Raw genomic sequence first — 23,501 nt, forward strand, 5'->3', positions numbered from 1 at the left:
CCATCAGATGAGATTGTTGTCAAGGGCTAACTTGTAAGGAATAAAAAAATAAAAACCGAGCAGTGGTATGCGCGGTGGATTCACAAGACGGAAGTCCTGGGTTCTATCCCCGGTTTTCTTAATTGGTCCAAGTCTATCAGAGAGGCTTCAGCCGTGACTAGTTACCACAAAGCCATCAAATACGTACTTACTGCCAAGCGATTTAGCGTTTCGGTACGATGTGTAGAAACCGAAAGGGTTTCCATCCTCCTCCTAACAAATTAGCTCGCTTCCATTTATCATCATCACTTACCATCAAGTGAGATTGTAAACAAGAGGTAACTTGTAAAGAATAAAAAAAAAGAATACAAGGAATATTTTAGCTGGGGCTTTATAACAAAAGTTATTTTTTTGCGGTTTTTATTGATAAAGTTTTAAACTTGATAACGTAAGTTCTAATCAAATTAGTAACATCCTAAAGTTTTGTGATTTGTTTTTTTTTCATAATAATAACTAGTTGATAAAGTTACCTTTGACCGAGCTCCACTAAGCGGTTAGTATATAAGGAGTTACAATTGCTCACAGTACATCATTCACGTACAGACGTTACAATAACCTACACTATGATCGCTTTTGTTCTACTCGCCCTTGTGGCTTCGGCCTCGGCTGGTGTCTTCGTCAACGACGTCTGCCCCGATGTGAAGCCTGTTGAGAACTTCGATTTTAAAGCTGTGAGTATTATCTTCATTAGAAAATTTTAGATTTTTGTAGTCTAGCAGAAAAGATTTTCTAAACTCAATATTAGAAACTAGCGAAAGATTTCGTCTACGTTTGTGTATAATTCTGTTTTTTTTTTCAAATCAATTCTATAAATTTTTTTTTTCAATTATCTAAAATCTAAATATAGCATTAATTTTTTGTACATATTTCTCAAGATGACAAAAAAGGGAACAGAAAGACAAACTGACAAATAATTTGTAAATGCTTAGTTTAATTATTAAAATATCTATTGCACCATGGGAAAATAACTCAGTTAAAAAAAGTATAAACATAAATTCAGATAATTATTATTTTTTTTTTTTATAAAAGAATATTCGTCGTATCTTTTTTTTCTTTAATAAGTTTTTCTTTAATAACATTCTTACTTTACACTCATAATTTGGTATAGGTATCTGCATATTATTAAGAGAAAACAGGAAAGGCGCCATAATTAAATGGAGCGAGACTCCATTTAAAAATTTACTTCGGGCCGGTGCTGTCTGCAAATATATTGTGGTGGTAGTGGAGTCAAATGGAAGCGCGAAAGAGAATATTGATGACTTGATCGAGAGTGTAATTGATGATTTCACTTCAGGGGTTTTTCAAAATTTTCAATTTCAATTTATTTTGTTCCACAGTTCGGATCAGGCAAATGGTATGAACTCGCCAAGTACCCCAACAAAGTTGAGACCGGAGGAGTTTGCGGCTGGGCCGAGTACGTACTGAACGGTGATGTCTTCTCCATCACCAACTACGATGTGTCCAAGAACAAACTCCGCCTCATCACTGGATCTGGCAAACTACGCGATGACGCTGGAACTAGTGGCAGAATGATCTTCAGCTATCCCTATGGAGGTAACTGTATTTTTGTTGAGTTCCGTAGGTATCTCAAAACAAACTGAACCTATATATGATTACTTTCTTGTCTGTCTGTCTGACAGGCCCCATTTTTCGCGTGTAGATTTAAACGCTTTAATCTGCGACACCGGGAAGATAGTGGACTATTGGCCTAGTCCTATTCTAAGAGGAGACTCGAGCTCAGCAGTGTTTTATGAGCAGCAGCAGCAGTTTATGAGTTGATAACGGAGATATATTTGTACTATTAATGATGATCCTAAGTACGGAGACTTCGGCGGGAGAATCTGATTGGTACTTATCCAGTATTATTAGTTTGCAATCTTCCAACAATCCTGGCTTACTAAAAATAATATGTAATTACGACAACTATAGGCAAACAACATGCTTCCGTTGGGCACTGTTTTTTTATTTAAAACCTACCTGGTTGTTAACTGGTTTCGATACTTTACTTTTTATTTAAGAACGAGTTAGCCTTTCACTGCGAGCTCACCTGCCTATTTGTATTTATATCTCGATGTACGACTCAAAACATAATAAACATTTATGGAGTCCGTACCTCTAAAAGAAAAAAACGGACCCCTTATAAGACTACTTTATAAAATTAAACTTTGTTGTCCGTATATTTAACCTGAGATATTTTTTAATTCTCCACGTGTGTGACGTCTGCCAATTCGCATTTTTTAGCGTGGTGGACTATTGCCTAACCCTTATTTGAGACTCTTGCTCAACAGTGAGAGTGGGTGAAAACGGGTTGCTAATGTTGATGACTTAAGTATCAAAAATCAAAATCAAAATTCATTTATTTCAAGTAGGCTCAATTTACAAGCACTTTTGACACGTCAGTTGACTATTTGTAAAGATTCTACCACCGGTTCGGAAGGCAGGTTCTGCTGAGAAGATACCGGCAAGAAACTCAACAGTTGCTCTTTTGAAATGAAAAAGTCATTCAGTATTATAATTTACAATTGATAACAATTACAATTTCTTATAGTTTTACTTCCTGTGTGAAGGTGGAAGCTGATCCAATGGCCTCCAAGCACCTTTATCGTTAAGGAACTCATCAATATTGTAGTAACCTCGACTAAGTAAATGTTTTTTAACACATTGCTTAAAGTTGTGCATTGGCAAGTCCATCACAGTCTTGAGGATCTTGTTATAGAAGAGTACACCCACACCTACAAAAGATTTTTTAACTCTTTGGAGACGATACGCAGAAATAACTAATTTATGCCCGTGTCTAGTAAGACGTGGGTTTAAATCTCCTTTTCGTTTGTACAAATTAATATTTTGTCTTACATAGGCTATACTGCTAAATATATACTGACAGGCTACTGTTAATATGCCTATTTCTTTGAACTTTTAATACATTACTCGTATTTATTTTTTTATAGCTGGCGGTTCTATCTCGGAGCATAAAGTGTATGCCCTCTACAGTGATGACAAGACCACCGTACTCTACTATTGCCAAGAAAATGCAGACAAGAAGACCCGCGAAGGTTAGTCGCCTCAACTGTGTATTGTTTATATTCTATGACAAGTTACGCTACGTACACACAACAATTTCCTTCATGATTTTTGCGGTATTTGCTTAATAAAATTGATTCCCAAAGTGGTTCGAACAGACCACCAAGGGTCCACGGGACAGGGACCAGGGATAAAAAAATGGGGGATCACAATTCGTACACCAGGGTCCATGAAATTTTATAGTTTCATACCGAATGTGGAGTTTTCAAAAAAAAGCGAGTGAGAATTTTTTGATTCCTTGCGCTGTAAATAAATTTTCAAAAAGTAAACTTGGATGGAATAGCTTTTTTGATTCGCGAACTTTTTTTTAGGGTTCCGTAATCCTTAAGGAACCCTTATAGATCCGTCATGTCTATGGGTCTGTCCGTCTGTTCACGCTTTAGCGCAAAGACTATTACTAATAGAAAGCTGTAATTTAGCATGGGTATGAACATTTAAAATGTGATATAAAATCTTGAAAAATACGTTTTAATGTAAAGAATATCCCCATTTTACATATATAGATGTAAAGCGGGGATATTTTTTTTCACTTTCACTCACAGCACAATCAATATTAGGTAATAAATTCACCATTCACTTTTTTTCAAAACTAATAATTTTGTTATTAATTTGGTTGGAACTCAGCTGCAACGTGAATTTCTAAAGTTAGGTATAATTTTCACATATTTTCTCGAATTTGAGAAAATGGTAGAAATGTAGATTTGGATATTAATTTAGTATGGCGTCCCCATTCTAGCACCCTGGGATCCCAACGTTAATCGAACTATATGCTCCGCCCATTGCTGTTTCATTTTCGTGACTCGTTGAGCTATGTCAGTGATATTGCGTCTTCTGCGGATCTCCTCAATTCTGACTCGATCGTGCAGAGATGCTCCGAGCATAGCTCGTTCCATCGCCCGCTTTGACTCCGCTTCATTTTATGAGGCCCATAGTTAGTGACCAAGTATTGTGAGTTGTGGCTTTAATCTTTTTTAATTTTCCAGACTACTCGTGGATCTTCTCTCGCTCCAAGACCTTCGAGGGTAATTCCAAGGCTTCTGTCGAGAAGTACATCAACGACAACACTTTCCTCGACTACGGCAAATTCGCCTGGACCGACTTCTCAGACGATGCCTGCAAATATGAGGCATAAGGCACGCGAAGACAATTTAGAATGTCTCATAAGTTGGTCTTCCAACTTACTTTAACATCAGAAAGTGCTACAAATAATACTACAATAGATGAAAATAAAATAATTAATCTCGTAAAATATATAAAGGAGATTTAAAAAAATATTATTGTTTTATTTTTAACACGCATAAATTAGCTTCACTTGTAACTTCACCCCCATGATATAGATATTAAATAAAAGGGTTTGCTGTCAGGAATACGAAAAAATAGTAAAGTGACTTAATCCAATATGGCGGACGTCCAAGATGACGGACAGGCTCAATACAGTATTTTTTTTTTCAAAGATGTAACATATTAGTACATTATTTTCAAACATAGCAGTTGTATAGTGATTTTAACCATCCCATTAAGTTTGCAGTATTACTACTGTAACTTGTGACGGGCGGCCCCGCTCTTCCATATATAGTAGACTAATACATTTGATTGAAATAATCATTAATACTTATTTTTTTTAATTAATAATTTAATTATTAATTATTTAATTATTAATAATATACAAGAGTGCATGTGTTTGTGATTGTGAGTGGTTTGTGTGTGTTGTGTTTGAGTCTCAGACCAATTATTGTATAGGACCTGCCTCGCTAGGCGTTACTTTTCTGCCACAGTATATGATCAACGATCTAATGCGATTATAAAAAACTGTCTCTATAGACATGTTAAATAGCTGTAATCGTGTTCGTCGGTTATAGAGCTCCGTAAAAATATCTTTTTGTGTAATTGAATTGTGTAAAAAACGGTCAAAAACATCTAGTTTAGTATAAGATATATACCAAATCTAAGCTCGTTTTCTTCAGAAAATGACCGACAATTTTGTTCGTGACTAAGAGTGCGATACAGGTCCTTCTATAATTGGTCTGAGGTTTGAGTAGTGTGTGTTTTTGAGCATGCGAGTTTGTGCAAGTTTTTTTTTTATTCCGATTTATGCTACACTTGATGCAAAAGATTTTCGGCTTGATCATAGTTAAGTTTAAGTAACCAATCTGTAAGAATTTTTTTGCAGTTATGTAAATTTAAAGAGGCGATGTTTAATTTTTTGTTAGCTATATTGTAGAGGTGAGTGGATTTTCTTGTAAATTGATGAGCCGCAAATTTAGTTTTGCTTCGGATTGTATGTAGTACGGTTTTTTATTTATAGGCTATTTGAAATGCACCCCCAAGGTTTGGATATCAAGCGTGTTTTTTATTTTTTAAACTATTTTTTAGTAACAATTTTTGTTGTATAGGATATGCGAGCCCTGCCTCTTGCTCTTTATAATGCCAAAGCATTAGTTTTAGCGTTATAAATGTAAGTTGTATGGATATTACTATATGTCCTAGCACATTTCATCATTACTTGTAACAACCCATATTCGACTCATTGTTGAGCACGAGTCTCTTCTCAGAATGAGAGGGGTTATGCCTTATTTTTTTTGTGTCCTTCACCGTTTGAGACACATGATATTGAATTTCTTATGATGCTAATGACTGAAAAGTTTGATGCCCCAGATTGGATTTGAACCTAGGCCCTCCGAATCGAAGGCAGAGGTCATATCCACTGGGCTATCACGTCTCCTACAGCAAAAACTCAAGATTCATTTATTTTCAAGTAGGCTCAGTTTACAAGCACTTTTGATACGTCAGATGACTATTTGTAAGGATTCTACCACCGGTTCGGAAGGCAGGTTCGGCACATCTCATCAATATCAACCCATATTCGTCTCACTGCTGAGCTCGAGTCTCCTCTCAGAATGAGAGGGGTTCAAGTCTTTAGTCGCCTTAAATCACGTGTCTCAAACGGTGAAGGAAAACATCGTGAGAAAATCTGCACGCCAGAGAATTTCTTAATTATCTGCGTGTGTGATGTCTGCTAATTCGCATTGGGCCAGCGTGGTGGACTATTGGCCTAACCCCTCTCATTCTGAGAGGAGACTCGTGCTCAGCAGTGAGCCATATATGGGTTGATAACGACGACGATTATAAAGAGGAAAGATTTGATTGTTTGTTCGTTCGCTCGTTCCATTATTCGTTCGGTAGTTCGTACGTTCAGACGTTTGTTTGTTTTTTAGTTCGTTTGCATTGAATAGGCTCTGAAACTACTGAACCGATTTTAAAAATTCTTTCACTGTTGGGCAACTTCACTGCCGGCCCCGATTGATATAGGAGTAATATCGGCGCATTCGTAGGTATGCGCCGATTTGACGGCCTCCGTGGCGCAGTGGTATGCGCGGTGGATTTACAAGACGGTCCTGGGTTCGAACCCCGGCTAGGCAGATTGAGATTTTCTTAATTTGTCCAGGTCTGGCTGGTGGGAGGCTTCGACCGTGGCTAGTTATCACCCTACCGGCAAAGACGTACCGCCAAGCGATTTAGCGTTCCTGTACGATGTTGTGTAGAAACCGAAAAGGGGTGTGGATTTTCATCCTCCTCCTAACAAGTTAGCCCGCTTCCATCTTAGACTGCATCATCACTTACCATCAGGTGAGATTGTAGTCAAGGGCTAACTTGTAAAAAAAAAAAACATTACTCCTATGTCACGGCCGGGAACGGCCTCTGCTAGTTCTGGTTTAAAATAACATCAATGGATTAAATAAAACAAAACAGTGTTAAACAGTAATTTGATCATAGACAAACTATGTGATTCATCGATCGTAGATCGGTAGATGGGCCCCGAAGCGTCGCGGAATTGTCATTGGTTTCGCAATTACGCAAGAAAAGTAACACCTTTCTCTATATTCGTGACGCGGCTTGTGTCTTTATATGTACAAAATGAGTACGAAGGTATAATTAAGAGATTAAACAAGAAAAAACAGTTAAATATTTTTTTAGGTCTAATTCCACTCACAGCATGCGCTTGTTGCGTACTAAGATAAAATGTGCGTGCACGTCTTTCAGTAATGACATTGAGCGTAGGGGCCCATCTAACGATTTATATCGATGATGCGAATCACCAAAAGTTGCTGGTGAAGAAATCGACTCCATATTTATTAGTGTACGCGCAGTTTTGCTCAGAGAAGTCCTTCAGCACGAAGGATTGTCTATGCTCAGCCAACTCGGAGTACTTAGATAGAGCATCTTCGATGTTCTTCAGTTTGTCTCCTTCTAGCTTCTCTTTGCTTCTAGACAACACCCAGGTGAATACTGAAATTAATTGATTTGAGTTTTAGCAGGATTCTTGCTTGATTTGTACATTATAATAAACTATATGATGTATGCGGTTGCAATGTGCGGTTGCATTAAACTTAATGCTCCACCTTAATCCTCCATGATGGTGGCATTAAACTTAATGCTCTACTATAATTTTTTTTACCAACGGTAAAAAAAATTATAGCCGTTAGCCGTGATAGCTCAGTGAATAAGGTCGTTGATCAGGGTATGCACTTGTAAAAAAATTAAGCAAACTGGAAAAATCTTTAATTTATTCTAATATTATAAAGCTGAGTTTGTTTGTTTGTTTGTTTAATTGAACGCGCTAATCTCAGGAACTACTGGACCGATTTGAAAAATTCTTTCAAATGCCAAATACTCGTTTGCAGTTTTTTTTCTCCGAGAAGCGCCAGATTAAGGGAGATTGTATTAAGTTAAATTAAATTAAGTTAAGAATTTAACAATTTTTTTTATTATTATTCTTTACAAGTTAGTCCTTGACTACAATCTCACCAGATGGTAAGTGATGATGCAATCTAAGATGGAAGCTAACTTGTAAGGAGGAGGATGAAAATCCACACCCCTTTCGGATTCTACACGACATCGTACCGGAACAATAAATCAAATATTTATCATACGACATAATGATATATTATATATATATATTAGTTTATTTTATGATATTTATAATTATTATATAATTTGTGTATAATGGTTTATGTATTAGTGTGTACTTTTTTGTATGTATGTATAATGTACATTATTATTACGTACACACCACCTACAGTTGTCCTAATAAGTTCCTAAGCCTAAGGTTGCCTGGAAGAGATCGCTACTAAGCGATAAGGCCGCCTTTTGTATTCTACTTTTTCTTATGTTTCTGTTTTGCTTGTTTTCTTTTATTTTTTTGTGGTGTACAAATAAAGAGTATTAAATAAATAAATAAATAAATCTCTTGGCGGTACGTATTTGTCGGTAGGGTGGTAACTAGCCATGACCAAAGCCTCTCACCAGCCAAAATTTTGCTTGCACATGTAAGGGGCCACTGTTGTGCGGGGGCCTCGTAACATTGATACAGCTGATATGGCGGTAGATACGCACTTGCTAAAGTTATTATATTTTTGGTGGCTAGCATACATTTTGAGGGCTCATTCTTGGAGGAGATACTTAATAGCATAAAAACTTATTATGCACATTTCAGGCGCTTGAGTAAATCCAAGCTCCCTTCTCCAGCTTCTCGGCTGTAGATGTCATTCCCCGATTCATCATTAACAGCCGATGGACGTCCACTGCTGGACATAAGCCTCTTGTATAGACTTCCAAACAAAATTTTCCCGAGCCGCGAATATCCAGCGGCTCCCTGCAACCCGCTTGATATCCTCGGTCCATCTAGTGAGGTGTCGACCAACACTGCGCTTTCCGGTGCGAGGTCACCATTCCAGCACCTTGGGACCCCAACGTTCATCGGGTCTTCGAACTATGTGGCCTGCCCATGGCCACTTCAGCTTCGCGACTCGCTGAGCTATATCAGTAATTTAGGTTATTCTGCGGATCTCCTCAATTCTGATTCGATCACGCAGAGAAACCCCAAGCATAACTCGCTCCATCGTCCACTGAGTGACTTTGAGCCAGGTCTCGGATCCTTAAGTCATCACTGGCAAATAAATAAATAAATATTAATGAAAATCTGTCTGACGTAGATTAGTGCCTTTATAAACGGAGTCCTGAAGTCGATTTTCATTGAGGATTAAATAATGTATTCTCTTAATCTACTTAAGCCCAGTCTAGTTGGACTCATCACCGAGGGTTTGTGGTTCGATCCCCGCCCCGTTGGTCTATTGTCGTACCCACTACTAATGCAGTCTTTCCCAACTAGTGAGAGGGGAATCGAAATATTGGGATATAGACGTGCGATATGCGAATCGACGACAAACTAAAACTACTAACTAAAAACTAAACTTTACTTCTTATATTTTAACCTTACCTTTTACTGCGTGGTCACTTAAGATCAGCAGTCTCAAAGGTAAGCCTTTATCATTTTATAAATAGGAAAACATCCGAAATATCAAAAACCAGCTGAGATTAGCGCGTTCAAGCAAAGAAATAAACTTTTCAGCTTTATAATAGTAGTATAGATACTTACCATAGTGAGTTCTTATCTTTTTTTTTAAAGTCTTGCAAGTGTAGGCAATGGCGTAGCCGTCGTAATCCGTGGACAGGATGAAGAACGGAAACTGCAGTACTTTATCTGCAATTATATAATTGTAATTTAACATTTATTATTTAACAAAATTTAACATCCCTACGTCATTGACATTCCTAGAACTTGTACGAATCAATTTGCTTCTTCAAAATTCAAAATTCAAAATTCATTTATTTCAAGTAGGCTCAGATTACAAGCACTTTTGACACGTCAGTTGACTATTTGTAAAGATTCTACCACCGGTTCGGAAGGCAGGTTCTGCTGAGAAGATACCGGCAAGAAACTCAACAGTTGCTCTTTTGAAAAAGTCATACAGTATTACAATTTACATTTGATAACAATTAAATTACAATTTCTTATAGTTTTATTTCCTGTGTGAAGGTGGAAGCTGATCCAATGGCCTCCAAGCACCTTTGTCGTTAAGGAACTCATCAATAGTGTAGTAACCTCGACTAAGTAAATGTTTTTTAACACATTGCTTAAAGTTGTGCATTGGCAAGTCCATCACAGTCTTGGGGAACTTGTTATAGAAGAGTACACCCAAACCCACAAAAGATTTTTTAACTTTTTGGAGACGATATGCAGAAATAACTAACGAAGAACTAACTAACCCTTAAGACGTGGGTTTAAATCTCCTTTTCGTTTGTACAAATTAATATTTTGTCTTACATAAACTATACTGTTATATATATACTGACAGGCTACTGTTAAAATGCCTATTTCTTTAAACTTTTGACGAAGGGACTCGCGTGATTTTAGTTGATATATTGCTCGAATTGCTCTTTTTTGAAGTACAAATATAGAATGTATATCAGCAGCCTTGCCCCACAACAAAATACCGTAAGACATTACGCTGTGAAAGTACGCAAAATAAACAAGTCTAGCTGTATCAACTGTCAAACTGTAATCAGTAAACTGTCTTATTTTTCTCACTGCAAAAGCAGCTGAGCTGAGTTTACCTGACAGTTTTTCTATATGAGCACCCCACTGAAGTTTAGAATCCAAGGTCACTCCCAGGAAAACTGTGGAATTCTCTATTTTCTTCGTTTATTATACGTATGGCTAGGGTATGGAACTCTCTCCCGAAGTCAGTATTTCCTAATTCTTACTACTTGGGCATCTTTAAGATGAGAGTGAATAGGCATCTTCTAGGCAAGCGCGTATCACCTTAGGCCACTTACCATCTGATGAGATCGTGGTCAAGCGCGAGCTTATTCCATATTAAAAACAAATTGTCGTTACTCCATCATCTCTCATCTCATTTTTTCATTTGCACCAGGGCCTTTGGTTACCTAGCTACGCTACTTTTTGTGTAGTGACAACCAATGTCAAGTGAGACTCTGCCCGTTTGGCTATTAAAATTAATATTATTATAAACGCGAAAGTTTAAATGGATGTTTGGATGTTTGTTACTCTATAACTCCGCTACTACTTAAGCGATTTAGCTGAAATTTGGAATGGAAATAGATTTTACTCTGGATTAACACGTAGGCTGTGTTTTTATCCCGAAAAATCCATGATTTCCCGAGATTTGCGAAAGCTGCTGATTTTGATGATGTGATTGTTTGTTACTCTTTCACGCCTCAACTACTGAACCGAATTAGCTGAAATTTGGTATTAAGATATATTATAGCCTGGATTAACACATAGACTACTTTATATCCCGGAAAAATCCATGGTTCCCGAGGGATTTAAAAAACTAAATTCCACGCGTACGAAGTCGCGGCATCCGCTAGTGTGTTTATAGTTATTTATGATCTTTGTAAAATAAATGACAGTAATTCGTTATTTTTATTCAATGTCCCTTTTGTTTTCTAAGACTAGATTACCACGTCACCTACCTACGATACCTTAGTGGTTACACAATATACAAACCTCCATCTTCATGGCTAACGATAAACTGGGCCTTGTTTCCGGCATCAAAGGTTGGATCAACTCTTGCAAAGTAAGACTTCTGCGTCCTATTCCCTTGGTCTATGTCCACGTACGTCTCGTGGAGGGTGTACCCGAGGTTGTCCTCTTGAAACTCTAGAGAGGCACAGTCGTAGATCCCACGACCATCGCTGGCGTAACTAGCCACGTTGTACCATAATCCTGAAAACTGCAGGAAATACCTCATTGAGTTAGTTTTTTTGGGAATGGGGTAAGGGGTGTCTGTTTTTGGCAATTAAATAGGTGAATTTTGACGGCTTCCGTGGCGCAGTGGTATGCGCGGTGGATTTACAAAACGGAGCTCCTGAGTTCGATCCCCGGCTGGGCAAGTTAAGATTTTCTTAATTTGTCCAGGTCTGGCTGGTGGGAGGTACCGGTAAAGACGTACCGCTAAGCGATTTAGCGTTCCGGTACGATGCCGTGTAGAAACCGAAAGGGGTGTGGATTTTCATCCTCCTCCTAACAAGTTAGCCCGTTTCCATCTTAGACTGCATCATCACTTACCATCAGGTGAGATTGTAGTCAAGGGCTAACTTGTAAAGAATAAAAAAAAAGGTAGAGTGATTTAAATGTAATGATCTTAAGCTTATTTCGTGGTTGTTCATTATGAATATTATTCAAACGGGTACATACCACGATAAAACGACGAGATTTTTATTGTCGATATTTGGACCCAGTTGCATGCATCGTGGTCACGACGGGACTGAAGTTGCGAGATGAGAAGTGAAGTCAGCTGTTAGGGGCAGAATCGATCTACCCTCTTTCTTGTTCTTTTTCTTTTTTCAATAACCTCGCGTTTTTGGCTGTTTAGGCAAACCACACTCACGACATCGCTTTGTTTCGCAACTGCAACGCAACTGGGTCGAAATATCGACATTAAAAATCTCGGATAGAAGCAGGCGTTACTTTGCGGAAGTTCATCATGATTATATAATGATTTATTTATTTTGCTATCATCCGCGAAAAGTTGACGAACCCATGACTCTACAACGTGCAATTGCACGTTGTAGAGTCAACATCTCCTGAGGATGCTCCGGTTTCGGGGTGAAACGTACGTAGAGAGTATTTTGCCGGACCTGGGTGACGTTGTCGCATGGGTTCGTCGACTTTTCGCGGATGATAGCAAAATAAATAAATCATTATATTAAAAATCTCGTCGTTTTAAAACGACGTTTAAATAATATTGGATTTAAATTCAGTTTTTATTATTATTAAAGAACTACCTCTATAGTCAAGTGGCATGTCGATTCTCTTTCTACGATCGCAAACGCTTCGAAAACTAGAAAAATGTATGCGATACATTTGCCATCGACAGGTCACGTGATCAAGACCTGTCATTCCGATACATTTTTCCAGTTTTCGAAGCGTTTGCGATCGTAGAAAGATAATCGACATGCCACTTGGCTACAGAGGCTGTGCTTAAATCCGTCAGTACCTGTATCTATGGTAAAAAAAACTGTCAATGTCAACGTCAAACAAAAGTCGCAGTGTAATGCGTACATAATCTGTAATCTGTCTATTCGCAAGTCGCAATAAAACTATCACTACACAGTATAAAATAAAATAAAAATAAAAAATAAAAATAAAAAAGCCTTTTATTTCTTGTCTTACAAGTAATATATAATATTATAGACAGATTAGTGAAAGTAATAGGTACAAGAACCCCTCTAGGTGAGGGTGAAGGCCTCCTCCAGTTCAGACCATCTCTGCCGATCTTTGGCTAGTTTAGCCCATGTTTTGCCAGCGATTTTTGCGATGTCGTCGGACCACCTACCAAATGGTCGGCCAACTCGCCTGTAACCAGGGGGGCCTGACCACGATGTCAGTCTTGTTGTCCAACGATCGTCACTCATCCTTGCTACATGGCCTGCCCATCGCCATTTTTGTTTTAGAGAGTATTGAAGAGCATCTGTAACCTTGGTTTTTTGACGTATGGTAGAATGTCGTATCTTCTGATTTTTTTTAATTTTCATAATACTTCTCTCCATACTTCTTTGACAAGTTCTAATTTTGTTTTTTTACGATTACGAACATTGAACTTCCATGTTTGGCAAGCATATGTTATTGATGGCAGCACACAAATGTCACTACACAGTATAGTTTCATTTATTCATAAAAATCAAAATATCAAGAAAATCATAGAACCTACAGCGCCGAAACAGGCTGGTTTTCTTTTATTGGTTCTTAAAACATCTAAATCAGTTCAGCAGTTGAACGTTGAAGCGTAATTGAATAGTAATTAATTAAAAATTAATTTCAAATATACTCGTACCTACCGAGTGGAAAATAAGTTAGCAGATGTCTCAAAACTGGCGTGTAGGAAAATCGGTCAAATTGTCAAAAAAATATGGAAGTTGAATGGTGTACCAGTGGCAACGGTTCCTAACAACCCTACTCAACATGTTACCTTTTGAAAATCCACTAGATTTACGGACGTTAAATTTAACAAAAAACACATTGATTCAAGAAACAAATGAACGGGTTACCTACTAGAAAATTTCAGTCTTCGCTACTGGTACCTACTACTTGGTTTATAACTTCTAATGCTGACCACTCACCGTCTAATAAGCATACATGCCTGCAGCGCTAACAGCTTGTCGTCCGATAAAAGTCATCGTGTGTTGGTCGCAATCTGCATGATGTCATGCACATCGTGACCAACACACGATCAGTTTTGTCGGCTATCAAGATGTTAGCACTGCAGGCACGCGAGCATATTGGATCGACAGTGGCTGACTTTACTATTTATTAGCTATTCATGATTGTTGAGGGTTTTTAAAAAGTTTAAATTTTAATTTCACTGTATGTACAATAGATACCTATAGTTTTTAAAAGAAGCTTTATCCACCAAATATAATAACAGTTTTAACCCTGAGGTGCTTTGCTATCTAGTTGCTAACACATTGCATATAATAATGACTGCCTATTAATAATAACGTATTTGTTAAAATTCAATGAAAAAAAAGTTCAAGAAATTATAACCAGACTACACGGAATAAAATGGTCAAAATCGGGATTTACAAGGTAAATCCATTCCTCCTATTGATGAAGTCGGTAAAAATGTAGCCATGTCACCATGTGTCATAATAAAGAGTGGATGCTGCGTAATATGCCTAAATACAAACATACTTAGCTATGACAAATCGTATCTTTGCTGTAATCGGGTAAAACCGGCGTAATACAGCAATGAGATGACTGTCATGGGTCATTCAAAATTTTTAATTTTAACAATTTTAGTATTATGTAAAAAAAGACAAAGTAAATTCTAAAATAGATATTTACATTTAAGATTTGCCGGACCTCCACAAGGTCAAGATCTCTTTATCTCATTAAGCGTTACATTAAAACAATACTAAATATCTTACCTTAGTATGATCAAGGTTCTCCTGTATCTTCACATCTGGACATTCTCCTACCAAAGTGAACTCTGCCCCCAATGACGAAGCAATGGCGAGGCAAAAACAAAACAAAAACAGCATCCTGACATGCATCCAGCGCAAGAGTCTCATATGTAATGCCCATCCCACGCGGTAATTAGACGAACGAGATGTTATTTATATACGTGATTGCTGGTAAATTGGATTCAAGGGTTATATTAACTTACAGACGTACTTGGGATGTGTTTTTTTTAATACTACGCAGAATGCTGGTGACTCATGACCCTCAGGTAATTTAGGGATATTTTTGGTCTAAAAGACATTAGATGTCGTCCTACCATGGACAATTTCTATTTTCTTATTTAACTCTCTGTCATCTTACGACAAGTTCGACACGAGTTTCCAGATCCACCTTATTCTTTGAAGATCTATCCATCGGTAGGTCATAATAATTAAACGAGTGTAAAAGGTTCCAAAATATTTTGTTTTAACGAATTTGTCGACATTTTTAATACATAGACATTCTAATTATAGCTTTATCATTATCATCATCATATCAGACCATGGACGTCCACTGCAAGACATAGGCCTTTTGTAGGAACTTCCAAACATCACGATCCTGAGCCGCCTGCGTCCAGCGAATCCCTGCGACTTGCTTGATGTCGTCACCTGGTGGAAGGTCGAGCAAACACTGCGCTTTCTGGTGCAGGGTCGCCATTCCAGCACCTTGGGACTCCAACGTCCATTGGCTCTTTGAACTATGTGCCTTGCTCATTGCCACTTCAGCTTCGCGACTCGTTGAGCTATGTCGGTGACTTTGGTTCTTCTGCGGATCTCCTCATTTCTGATTCGATTACGCAGAGATACTCCGAGCATACCTCGTGCTATCGCCCGATGTGTGACTTTAAGCCATCTTATAAGGCTGACAGTTAACGACCAAGTCTCGGAACCATAGGTTATAACTGGCAATACTGGCACTGTTCGAAGACTTTTGTCCTCAAGCATTTAAGACAAAAGTCTTCGAACAGATTTGAGGAGCAAGCATTAAGGAATTTCGAACGAAAAGATATCGCGGTGTTTCCTGAATGCTGCCAAGCTGAGTTGGATTCCGTGGCTGTCTGAAAATTGGACTTACCTAACTGGACCATTATGTCCTAGGTGCAGCGTTCCCAATTATAACTGGGTGGAGCGAAAAATGAGCGTTACACATTATTTTCGTTTTGCCCATGCCCATTTTCAGGCCCACCTGTTGAGAAACTCTGCTGAGGTCATTGAGCATGGTACTGAGGTCATCTAGAGTCTCTTCCACGATGACTACATCGTCCGCGAACCACAATTGAATGATGTGCTCGCCATTGATGTTGATGGCAAATCCGTCCCAGTCCGGAAGCTTAAAGACGTCTTCCAATACGGCGGTAATTTGTAAGTTGTCAACTTTTTTGAAGAACAGAACCAAAACGCTCTCATGCCACGCTTATGCGTTCTGCCATCGTAAACGACGGAATTGAATAATCGCTAAAGGACTTCAAGTGACGGTATGCCACCCGTTTTCAGGAGTTCTGCTGTAATTTCGTCTTCACCTGGCGCTTTTTTTTCTTTAGGTGTTTGAGAGCCGTACTAATCTCGTATACGACGATAAAGAGAAATGAGAGATTTAACAGCCTCCGTGGCACAGTGGATTTACAAGACGGAGGTCCAGGGTTCAATCCCCAGCTGGGCTGGGCTATTTTAATTTGTTCAGGTCTGGTTCGGTTCGCCAAGCGATTTAGCGTTCCGTAGCGTTGGAAACCGAAAGGGGTGTGGGTTTTCATTCTACTCCGAACAAGTTAGCCATCTGCATCGTCATTTACCATCAGGTGAAATTGTTTTTGAGGGCTAACTTGTAAAGAATAAAAAAAAGGTTATGTTAACGGATCAGAGTTTTTTTTAAAGAATATTTGCTATATCTTTTTTTAATATTCCCATTCCCGTCTAAAGCTGTGACAGCCCAGTGGATATGACTTCTGCCTCCGATTCCGAAGGGTGTGGGTTCGAATCCGGTCGGGGGCATGCTCCTCTAACTTTTTCAGTTGTGTGCATTTTAAGAAATTAAATATCACGTGTCTCAAACGGTGAAGGAAAACATCGTGAGGAAACCTGCATACCAGAGAATTTTCTTAATTCTCTGGGTGTGTGAAGTCTGCCAATCCGCATTGGGCCAGCGTGGTGGACTATTGGCCTAACCCCTCTCATTCTGAGAAAAGACTCGAGCTCAGCAGTGAGCCGAATATGAGTTAATAACGACGACCATAATGGCATGGTACTTTTATTATTGACTATTTGGATCTCTGATACTCTTATGGCCCTCCATTCTCAGAAGTCGTAGACTAAATAACAAAAATAAGAGATTACTTGGAAACTCTAATTGTTTATCTGTAAAATAACACTATCTACATATCATCATAATTATACGGAAAATATATAAGTAATGCATGAATAAACTATAATAAATTTTTTTATAACATACTAGCTGACGCCGCGCGATTTTACCCGCGTGGTTCACATTCCCGTAGGAGATAATATATAGCCTATAGCCTTCCTCGATAAATGGGCTATCTAACACTGAAAGAATTTTTCAAATCGGATCAGTAGTTCCTGAGATTATCGCGTTCAATCAAACAAACAAACTCTTCAGCTTTATAATATTAGTATAGATTTGCTCGTAAAGTGGCGCTTATTTCACCAATTTCAATATCGTAATGTATCTCATTACTCACATGTGCTGTAAATGTAAAGTAAAATGCACATGTGCCGTTATGTAATATAAAGCCTTATCATCCGTCTAAAAACGAACGATACTTTTTAAATCTTGGCAAAGAGTTTCTATGTCTGAAAAGTGCTCAATATTTTATAAATAAAATTAACTTTGTGCGATAAAATGTAATAAAAAAACATTTAATTCTTTAATTTTAGTAATTTTGACAATAAATTTCAACCATATCTGTATCAGAAACACAAAAATATTAATTTACTTTATTACTAATACTGTAATAATTACTTTATTAGTAATACTGGCTGTTTTTGGTGCATTTATTTAAAAAAAAAAAACAAACGCTGGTGTGCGCACTTCGTTATCTGAGCAAAAATGACAAGCGTATCAAAATGTCATCTGTTAAACAGGCACATATGCAAGTTCATTTTCAGAAAGTGTGTTCAAAGTGTGTCAACGTCGTATGTCATACGTGCGCTTTTATAATTACAGCCTCTGCTTCCTTACTATAGCTCTCGCCTTTGGCTCGTGCTGCAATATCGCCTCGGCTGTTTTTTTTCAACTTACCGCACTTATATCATAATTTATATCTTTCTATCCATCTATATCTATACTTATAATAAAACTGTAACAGGTCAAATTCTGTACATCTATACTAATATTATAAAGCTGAAGAGTTTGTTTGTTTGTTTATTTGATTGAACGCGCTAATCTCAGGAACTACAGCTGGACCGATTTGAAAAATTCTTTCAGTGTTAGATAGCCTAACGAGGAAGGATATAGGCTATATTTTATACCCGCATTCCTACGGGAACGGAAACCACGCGATTGAAACCGCGTGGCGTCAGCTAGTTGAAGATATTTTGAAAATTTTTATTGGAGGGCATTTTATAATCGATACTGAAGCCAAAATTTTTTTTTCGATTATTTATCTGTCTGCCTGCCTGTCTGTCTGTCTGTAAGAAGTTCTACTACTGTTAAATCTGAGATGAACCTAGAAACACAAAAACACGTAAAGTAACAAACCTGTACATAGCTATACAAAAAAGACAACATACGGGAGAAATAACTGATTTATTCTAAGAATACATTTATTTATTTACACTCGATTTATCAGATAACCTATGACACACGCAACTGTTATAATCATATGCACAACTTGTGTTGGACTGTTCAGAGACACGTAGCCATGTTAAAGATACTTTTTTTTATTATTTGCTTTAACAGTGTGTTCGCATACTTTACCCTGCCGGGAAGCTGTCCTGATGAGGTCGCTTTGCAAGAGGACTTCAGATTAGCTGATGTAAGTCATCATCATCATCATCATTATATCAGCCGATGGACGTCCACTGCAGGACATAGGCCTTTTGTAGGGACTTCAAAACATCACGATACTGAGCCTGCATCCAGCAAATCCCTGCGACTCGCTTGATGTCGTCAGTCCACCTGGTGGGAGGTCGGCCAACACTGCGTTTGCTAGTGCGAGGTCGCCATTCCAGCACTTTGGGACCCCAACGTCCATCGGCTCTTCGAACTATGTGCCCCGCCCATTGCCACTTCAGCTTCGCAACTCGCTGAGCTATGTCGGTGAGTTTAATTCTTCTGCGGATCTCCTCATTTCTGATTCGATCACGCAGAGATACTCCTAACATAGCTCGCTCCATCGCCCGCTGTGTGACTCTGAGCCTTCATATGAGGCCCAAAGTTAGTAACCAATATTTATTAGATGTAAATATGTTTCTGTTATTTCAAATCATTGTATACCATACTACTAGGCCAGACTAGTAGACAGGCCCTACTAGACCAGGCGCTGTGGGGAAGAATGGACCAACAAGCCTCCTGCGTTCATTGCGTGCTTTTCTGAGTTCATAACTGTAAACAGAATGCGTTCCTCGATACGGCCAAGCTCGATTGGGTTTTGTTACGCCAGTCTTAATATCTAAAATGTAAAAAAAACATACAAAGAAGGCTAGCGAAGTTTTATTTCTACATTTGTTTCCCGTTATTGGTACTAAGCAAAACGTAGACCAATTAACATTATAGCAATTAGCATTATTACTGAGTATAAGATTAAAAAAAAGGTCAAAAAAATACGTTTATACTTGCAAATTTTATGGCATGGAAAAACCTACTACTTCCCAAAGGAACCATGATACAAACCAAATAATTGCTAATTATCTATGGCAGGAGAAAAAACCAACCTCAGCTAATAATATTATGATATCTTCAATCATCAGCATTAGCAATAGTAACTCATATTCGGCTCACTGTTGAGCACGAGTCTCCTCTCAGAATAAGACGGGTTAGGCCAAAAGTCCTCCACGCTGGATGCGGATTGGCAGACTTCACACACGCAGAGAATTGAGAAAATTCTCAGGTATGCAGGTTTTCTCACGATGTTTTTCCTTCACCGTTCGAGACACGCGATATTTGATTTCTAAAATGCACGCAACTGCAATGTTGGAGGTGCATGCCCCGGAACGGATTCGAACCTACGCCCTCCGGAATTGGAGGCACAGGCTATCAAGGCTATCTTCAATACTTTCACTAATTTAAAAAATTTATAATTAACGGCCCCAAAAATATATTTAATTAAATTTCACAGTTTTTTGGAAAATGGTACGAGGCGTACCACTATTCCAGCGATGGCCAAAACCAAAATAACTGTTCAAGCTTGGAGCTGCTCACTAGACCGACGGGGATTTATCTGAACCAGTCGAGGGTAGACCGCGGGCTGTTCCATAGATTCAGTGTTGGAAAACTTGACATAAACCCAAGAGTTGAGGATGCTGCACGCATGGACATTGTTTTTGCCTTCAAAAATGCTCCCAGGCGATGTAAGTACCTTCTAACTACGTAGCTTAAAACTGCGGATAGATAGTGTAAAATGAAGAAGAAGAAGAAGAAATTATTGCACACAAAAATACAATTATTATTAAAAACATAGTTAGATGGGCCTCAAAGCGTCGCAGAATTGTCATTGGTTTCGTACATTGAGTACGTCATCACTCGTAACACATTTCTCTTTATTCGTTTTGTGGCTTGTATTTTTACACTTCCAAAATGAACACGAAGGTATAGGGATTAAATAAGACAAAACAGTACATATTTTTTAAGTCCACGTCCACTCACAGCATGCGCTTGTTACCACTTGTTACGTACTAAGATAAGATGTGCTTGCACGTCTTTGGGTAATGACATAAAATTGAGCGTTCTTTTATATGGAGGGGCCCATCTAACGATTTATATCGATGATTAAAAATATTCAAAATGAATAATTTACACTTAGCATGCAAAGGCGGCCTTATTACAATAAGTAATCTCTACCAGGCAACCCCTGACGAGAGGACTTGCGATGAAAGAGAGGGAATATTTTAACGTCGCAAAAGTGTTGAGGTTTTCATTATTAGAGAGTGATTCAATATAAATAGGAAAACCTTCTAAAATACGATGAACCTGGGACATCAATATTTGCCATATTGTAAAGTTACAGCGATGTGACATCGCTCATTTCCACGTCGACGTTGTTAGTGACATTTTATTTTAGGCAGTCCATAGAAATAAAGTTCAAATTCTAAAAAATCTCGTTATAGGCGAATATTACATCGACGAGTATAAAATAGGGGAATCACACCCCAGATCTGAAGACAGTGATGCTGCTTGGAAAAGATATGTTGACAGCAGTTTAAGAACGAGTTCTGTCAGAAAGAGTCTATGAATTATTAATAGTCTAATTAGTACATTCATAATAATTAATTGTAAATATTATCATCTGAGAAGTAAGTGGCTCAAGTATGCCTCTCTGACAGAGAGTTAGGCCATGGAGTTAGGCCATGGAGTCGCAGTGCCAAAAAATTTTACCGAATAATTTCACCGCGGCTAGCTGCCTCAGCTAGTGACAGAAAGGCTGGCTCATTCTTTGCGCAAAGGATCAGCCTGGCTGTCCAGCGCGGAAATGCAGCCAGTATTCTTGCCACCATTCCACGTGGGCATGATTTGTATAGTTATTAGGACAAGTTACCTTAAGTTCCTTATTGTATTCTTTCTACGAGTATTTATATGTTTTAATCGCTTTTCAGTAAAGACAAGGAGGTACCCATTCCACGTGTTGGCAACCAACTACAACTATTATGCCACCATCTACACCTGTCAATACAGTCCGCTGATCGATAAACATTTCAGTAAGTTATCTAGAACATTGAAGAGGTTATGTTTGTGACTTTGTGTGTTTGTGATAAAAAAGATAAATATACTTTATTTGCACACAAAGACAAAAACAAGTGAAATAAAAAACAAATTAGGAAGAGATCATCATACAAAAGGCGGCCTTATCGCTAAGTAGCGATTTCTTCCAGGCAACCTTCGGTTTAGGAAAACTTAAGGACATCAGCAGGTGGCGTAAAACAAAAATAACCATAGTATTAGTAATACACATACATACAAATAATTTACATCCTAATACATAAACAATATTACACAAATACCTACAATAATGAATAAAATACATATCAAAATATACTAATAAATACCTTATATTGAAAAGAAATAATATATACAGATCGCCTTTACTGCACCAGATAATGAGTATAATGAGTATAGCCCGTAATAGCCCATTGGATATGACCTCTGCCTCCGACTCCGTTGGGCGTAGGTACAATTCTGGTCCAGGGCATGCACCTTCAACTTTTTAGTAATGTGTATTTTTAAGAAATTAAATAGTGAGGAAACCTGCATGCCTGAGAATTTTCTTAATTCTCTACGTGTGTGAAGTTTGCCAATCTGCATAGGGCCAGCGTGGTGGACTATTGGCCTAACCCCTCTTATTCTGAGAGGAGACTCATGTGGGTTGATAATGATGATGATGATTCATCATCATGATCATCTGATAGTCAAACATAATCACCATAGGCCACAACTTGCATTGGAGCAGTATGGTGGGTATAAACGCCATATCCCCTGCCTATAATACTGGAGGCCTTGTCGTTAATTTAGTAACAAGACCATAATTATTACCGCGACGCGATTTAGCGTTCCGGTACGATGTCGTGTAGAAACCGAAGAGGTGTTGATTTTCATCCTCCTCCCAAGAAGTAAGCCCGCTTCTATTTTAGATTGCATTATCATGTAAGATTATCAGGTGAGATTGTAGTCGAGGGCTAACTTGTAAAGAATAAAAAAAACAAAAACCCTTATTAACGGTCCTTTTATAGTTAATAATTAACGTCATACTTTTCTTTTACCATAACAGTTTACGTGTGGATTCTTTCACGGAACCCAACTTTGAATGACGTGTCAAAAGAGCTGGCCACGAAACCTCTGCAGAAGATTGGTGTGAACCCTACTGACCTGGTGAAGGATGACCGAAGCAAATGTTCTCCGAAGTACTATGAAGATGTACCAACCGAACCTATGACATTTAGGTTCCCCGTTCCAATATAACAGGAATTCATTATTTAATAATTATAATCAATTATATATTTTTTTAGAACAAGAGCTATATAATAATCAATTATAGATTTTTTAAGAGCTTTTAGGGATGTTATTTTTTTTTCGTATTATTCTTAGCAAATCCCAAATAGGTACTAAAACACAAGGCGCATAATATGGACATAAATGCTCATCTCCATGAAAAATATAGGTAACTAGATGACGCCGCGCGGTGTCTGTCGCGTGGTTCCCAATCCCGTAGGAATCGGGGATAATATATAGCCTATAGCCTTCCTCGATAAATGGGCTATGTAACACTGAAATAATTTTTCAAATCGGATTAGTAGTTCCTGAGATTAGCGCGTTCAATGAAACAAACAAACAAACTCTTCAGCTTTAT

General features: G+C 38.1%; 3 protein-coding genes across 3 annotated transcripts; 2 read left to right on the top strand and 1 right to left on the bottom strand.

Annotated features, from left to right (window-relative positions):
- The first annotated feature begins 550 nt into the window (after positions 1 to 550).
- Positions 551 to 4,276, top strand: LOC112046435 (bilin-binding protein). The gene is made up of 4 exons (XM_024083050.2): positions 551 to 710; positions 1,377 to 1,593; positions 2,988 to 3,092; positions 4,104 to 4,276. Exons 1-4 carry the CDS (start codon positions 603 to 605, stop codon positions 4,250 to 4,252), a joined length of 579 nt encoding a protein of 192 aa, XP_023938818.2. The 5' UTR covers positions 551 to 602; the 3' UTR covers positions 4,253 to 4,276.
- A 2,593-nt stretch (positions 4,277 to 6,869) lies between these two features.
- LOC112046424 (lopap) lies at positions 6,870 to 15,075 on the bottom strand. The gene is made up of 4 exons (XM_052888209.1): positions 14,914 to 15,075; positions 11,492 to 11,717; positions 9,557 to 9,661; positions 6,870 to 7,407 (listed from the first exon to the last, which is right to left on the bottom strand). Exons 1-4 carry the CDS (start codon positions 15,055 to 15,057, stop codon positions 7,214 to 7,216), a joined length of 669 nt encoding a protein of 222 aa, XP_052744169.1. The 5' UTR covers positions 15,058 to 15,075; the 3' UTR covers positions 6,870 to 7,213.
- Positions 15,076 to 18,815: 3,740 nt separating this feature from the next.
- On the top strand, positions 18,816 to 23,202 carry LOC112046423 (insecticyanin-A). Its single transcript, XM_024083036.2, has 4 exons — positions 18,816 to 18,977; positions 20,280 to 20,511; positions 21,754 to 21,855; positions 22,923 to 23,202. Exons 1-4 carry the CDS (start codon positions 18,825 to 18,827, stop codon positions 23,111 to 23,113), a joined length of 678 nt encoding a protein of 225 aa, XP_023938804.2. The 5' UTR covers positions 18,816 to 18,824; the 3' UTR covers positions 23,114 to 23,202.
- The last annotated feature ends 299 nt before the right edge of the window (positions 23,203 to 23,501 follow it).

Source organism: Bicyclus anynana, chromosome 21 (assembly GCF_947172395.1).
Source record: "Bicyclus anynana chromosome 21, ilBicAnyn1.1, whole genome shotgun sequence".
Lineage (NCBI taxonomy): Eukaryota > Metazoa > Arthropoda > Insecta > Lepidoptera > Nymphalidae > Bicyclus > Bicyclus anynana.

Excerpts from the sequence above, each read along its gene's own strand:
- LOC112046424 (XM_052888209.1), bottom strand. The coding sequence starts at position 15,057 with ATGAGACTCTTGCGCTGGATGCATGTCAGGATGCTGTTTTTGTTTTGT. Across the intron at positions 9,662-11,491 it reads CGTTAGCCATGAAGATGGAG|ATAAAGTACTGCAGTTTCCG; the intron begins GTTTGTATATTG and ends ATATAATTGCAG. Across the intron at positions 7,408-9,556 it reads AAAGATAAGAACTCACTATG|TATTCACCTGGGTGTTGTCT; the intron begins GTAAGTATCTAT and ends AATTAATTTCAG.
- LOC112046435 (XM_024083050.2), top strand. The coding sequence starts at position 603 with ATGATCGCTTTTGTTCTACTCGCCCTTGTGGCTTCGGCCTCGGCTGGT. Across the intron at positions 711-1,376 it reads AGAACTTCGATTTTAAAGCT|TTCGGATCAGGCAAATGGTA; the intron begins GTGAGTATTATC and ends TTTGTTCCACAG. Across the intron at positions 1,594-2,987 it reads CTTCAGCTATCCCTATGGAG|CTGGCGGTTCTATCTCGGAG; the intron begins GTAACTGTATTT and ends ATTTTTTTATAG.
- LOC112046423 (XM_024083036.2), top strand. The coding sequence starts at position 18,825 with ATGCACAACTTGTGTTGGACTGTTCAGAGACACGTAGCCATGTTAAAG. Across the intron at positions 18,978-20,279 it reads AGGACTTCAGATTAGCTGAT|TTTTTTGGAAAATGGTACGA; the intron begins GTAAGTCATCAT and ends TAAATTTCACAG. Across the intron at positions 21,856-22,922 it reads GCTGATCGATAAACATTTCA|TTTACGTGTGGATTCTTTCA; the intron begins GTAAGTTATCTA and ends TTACCATAACAG.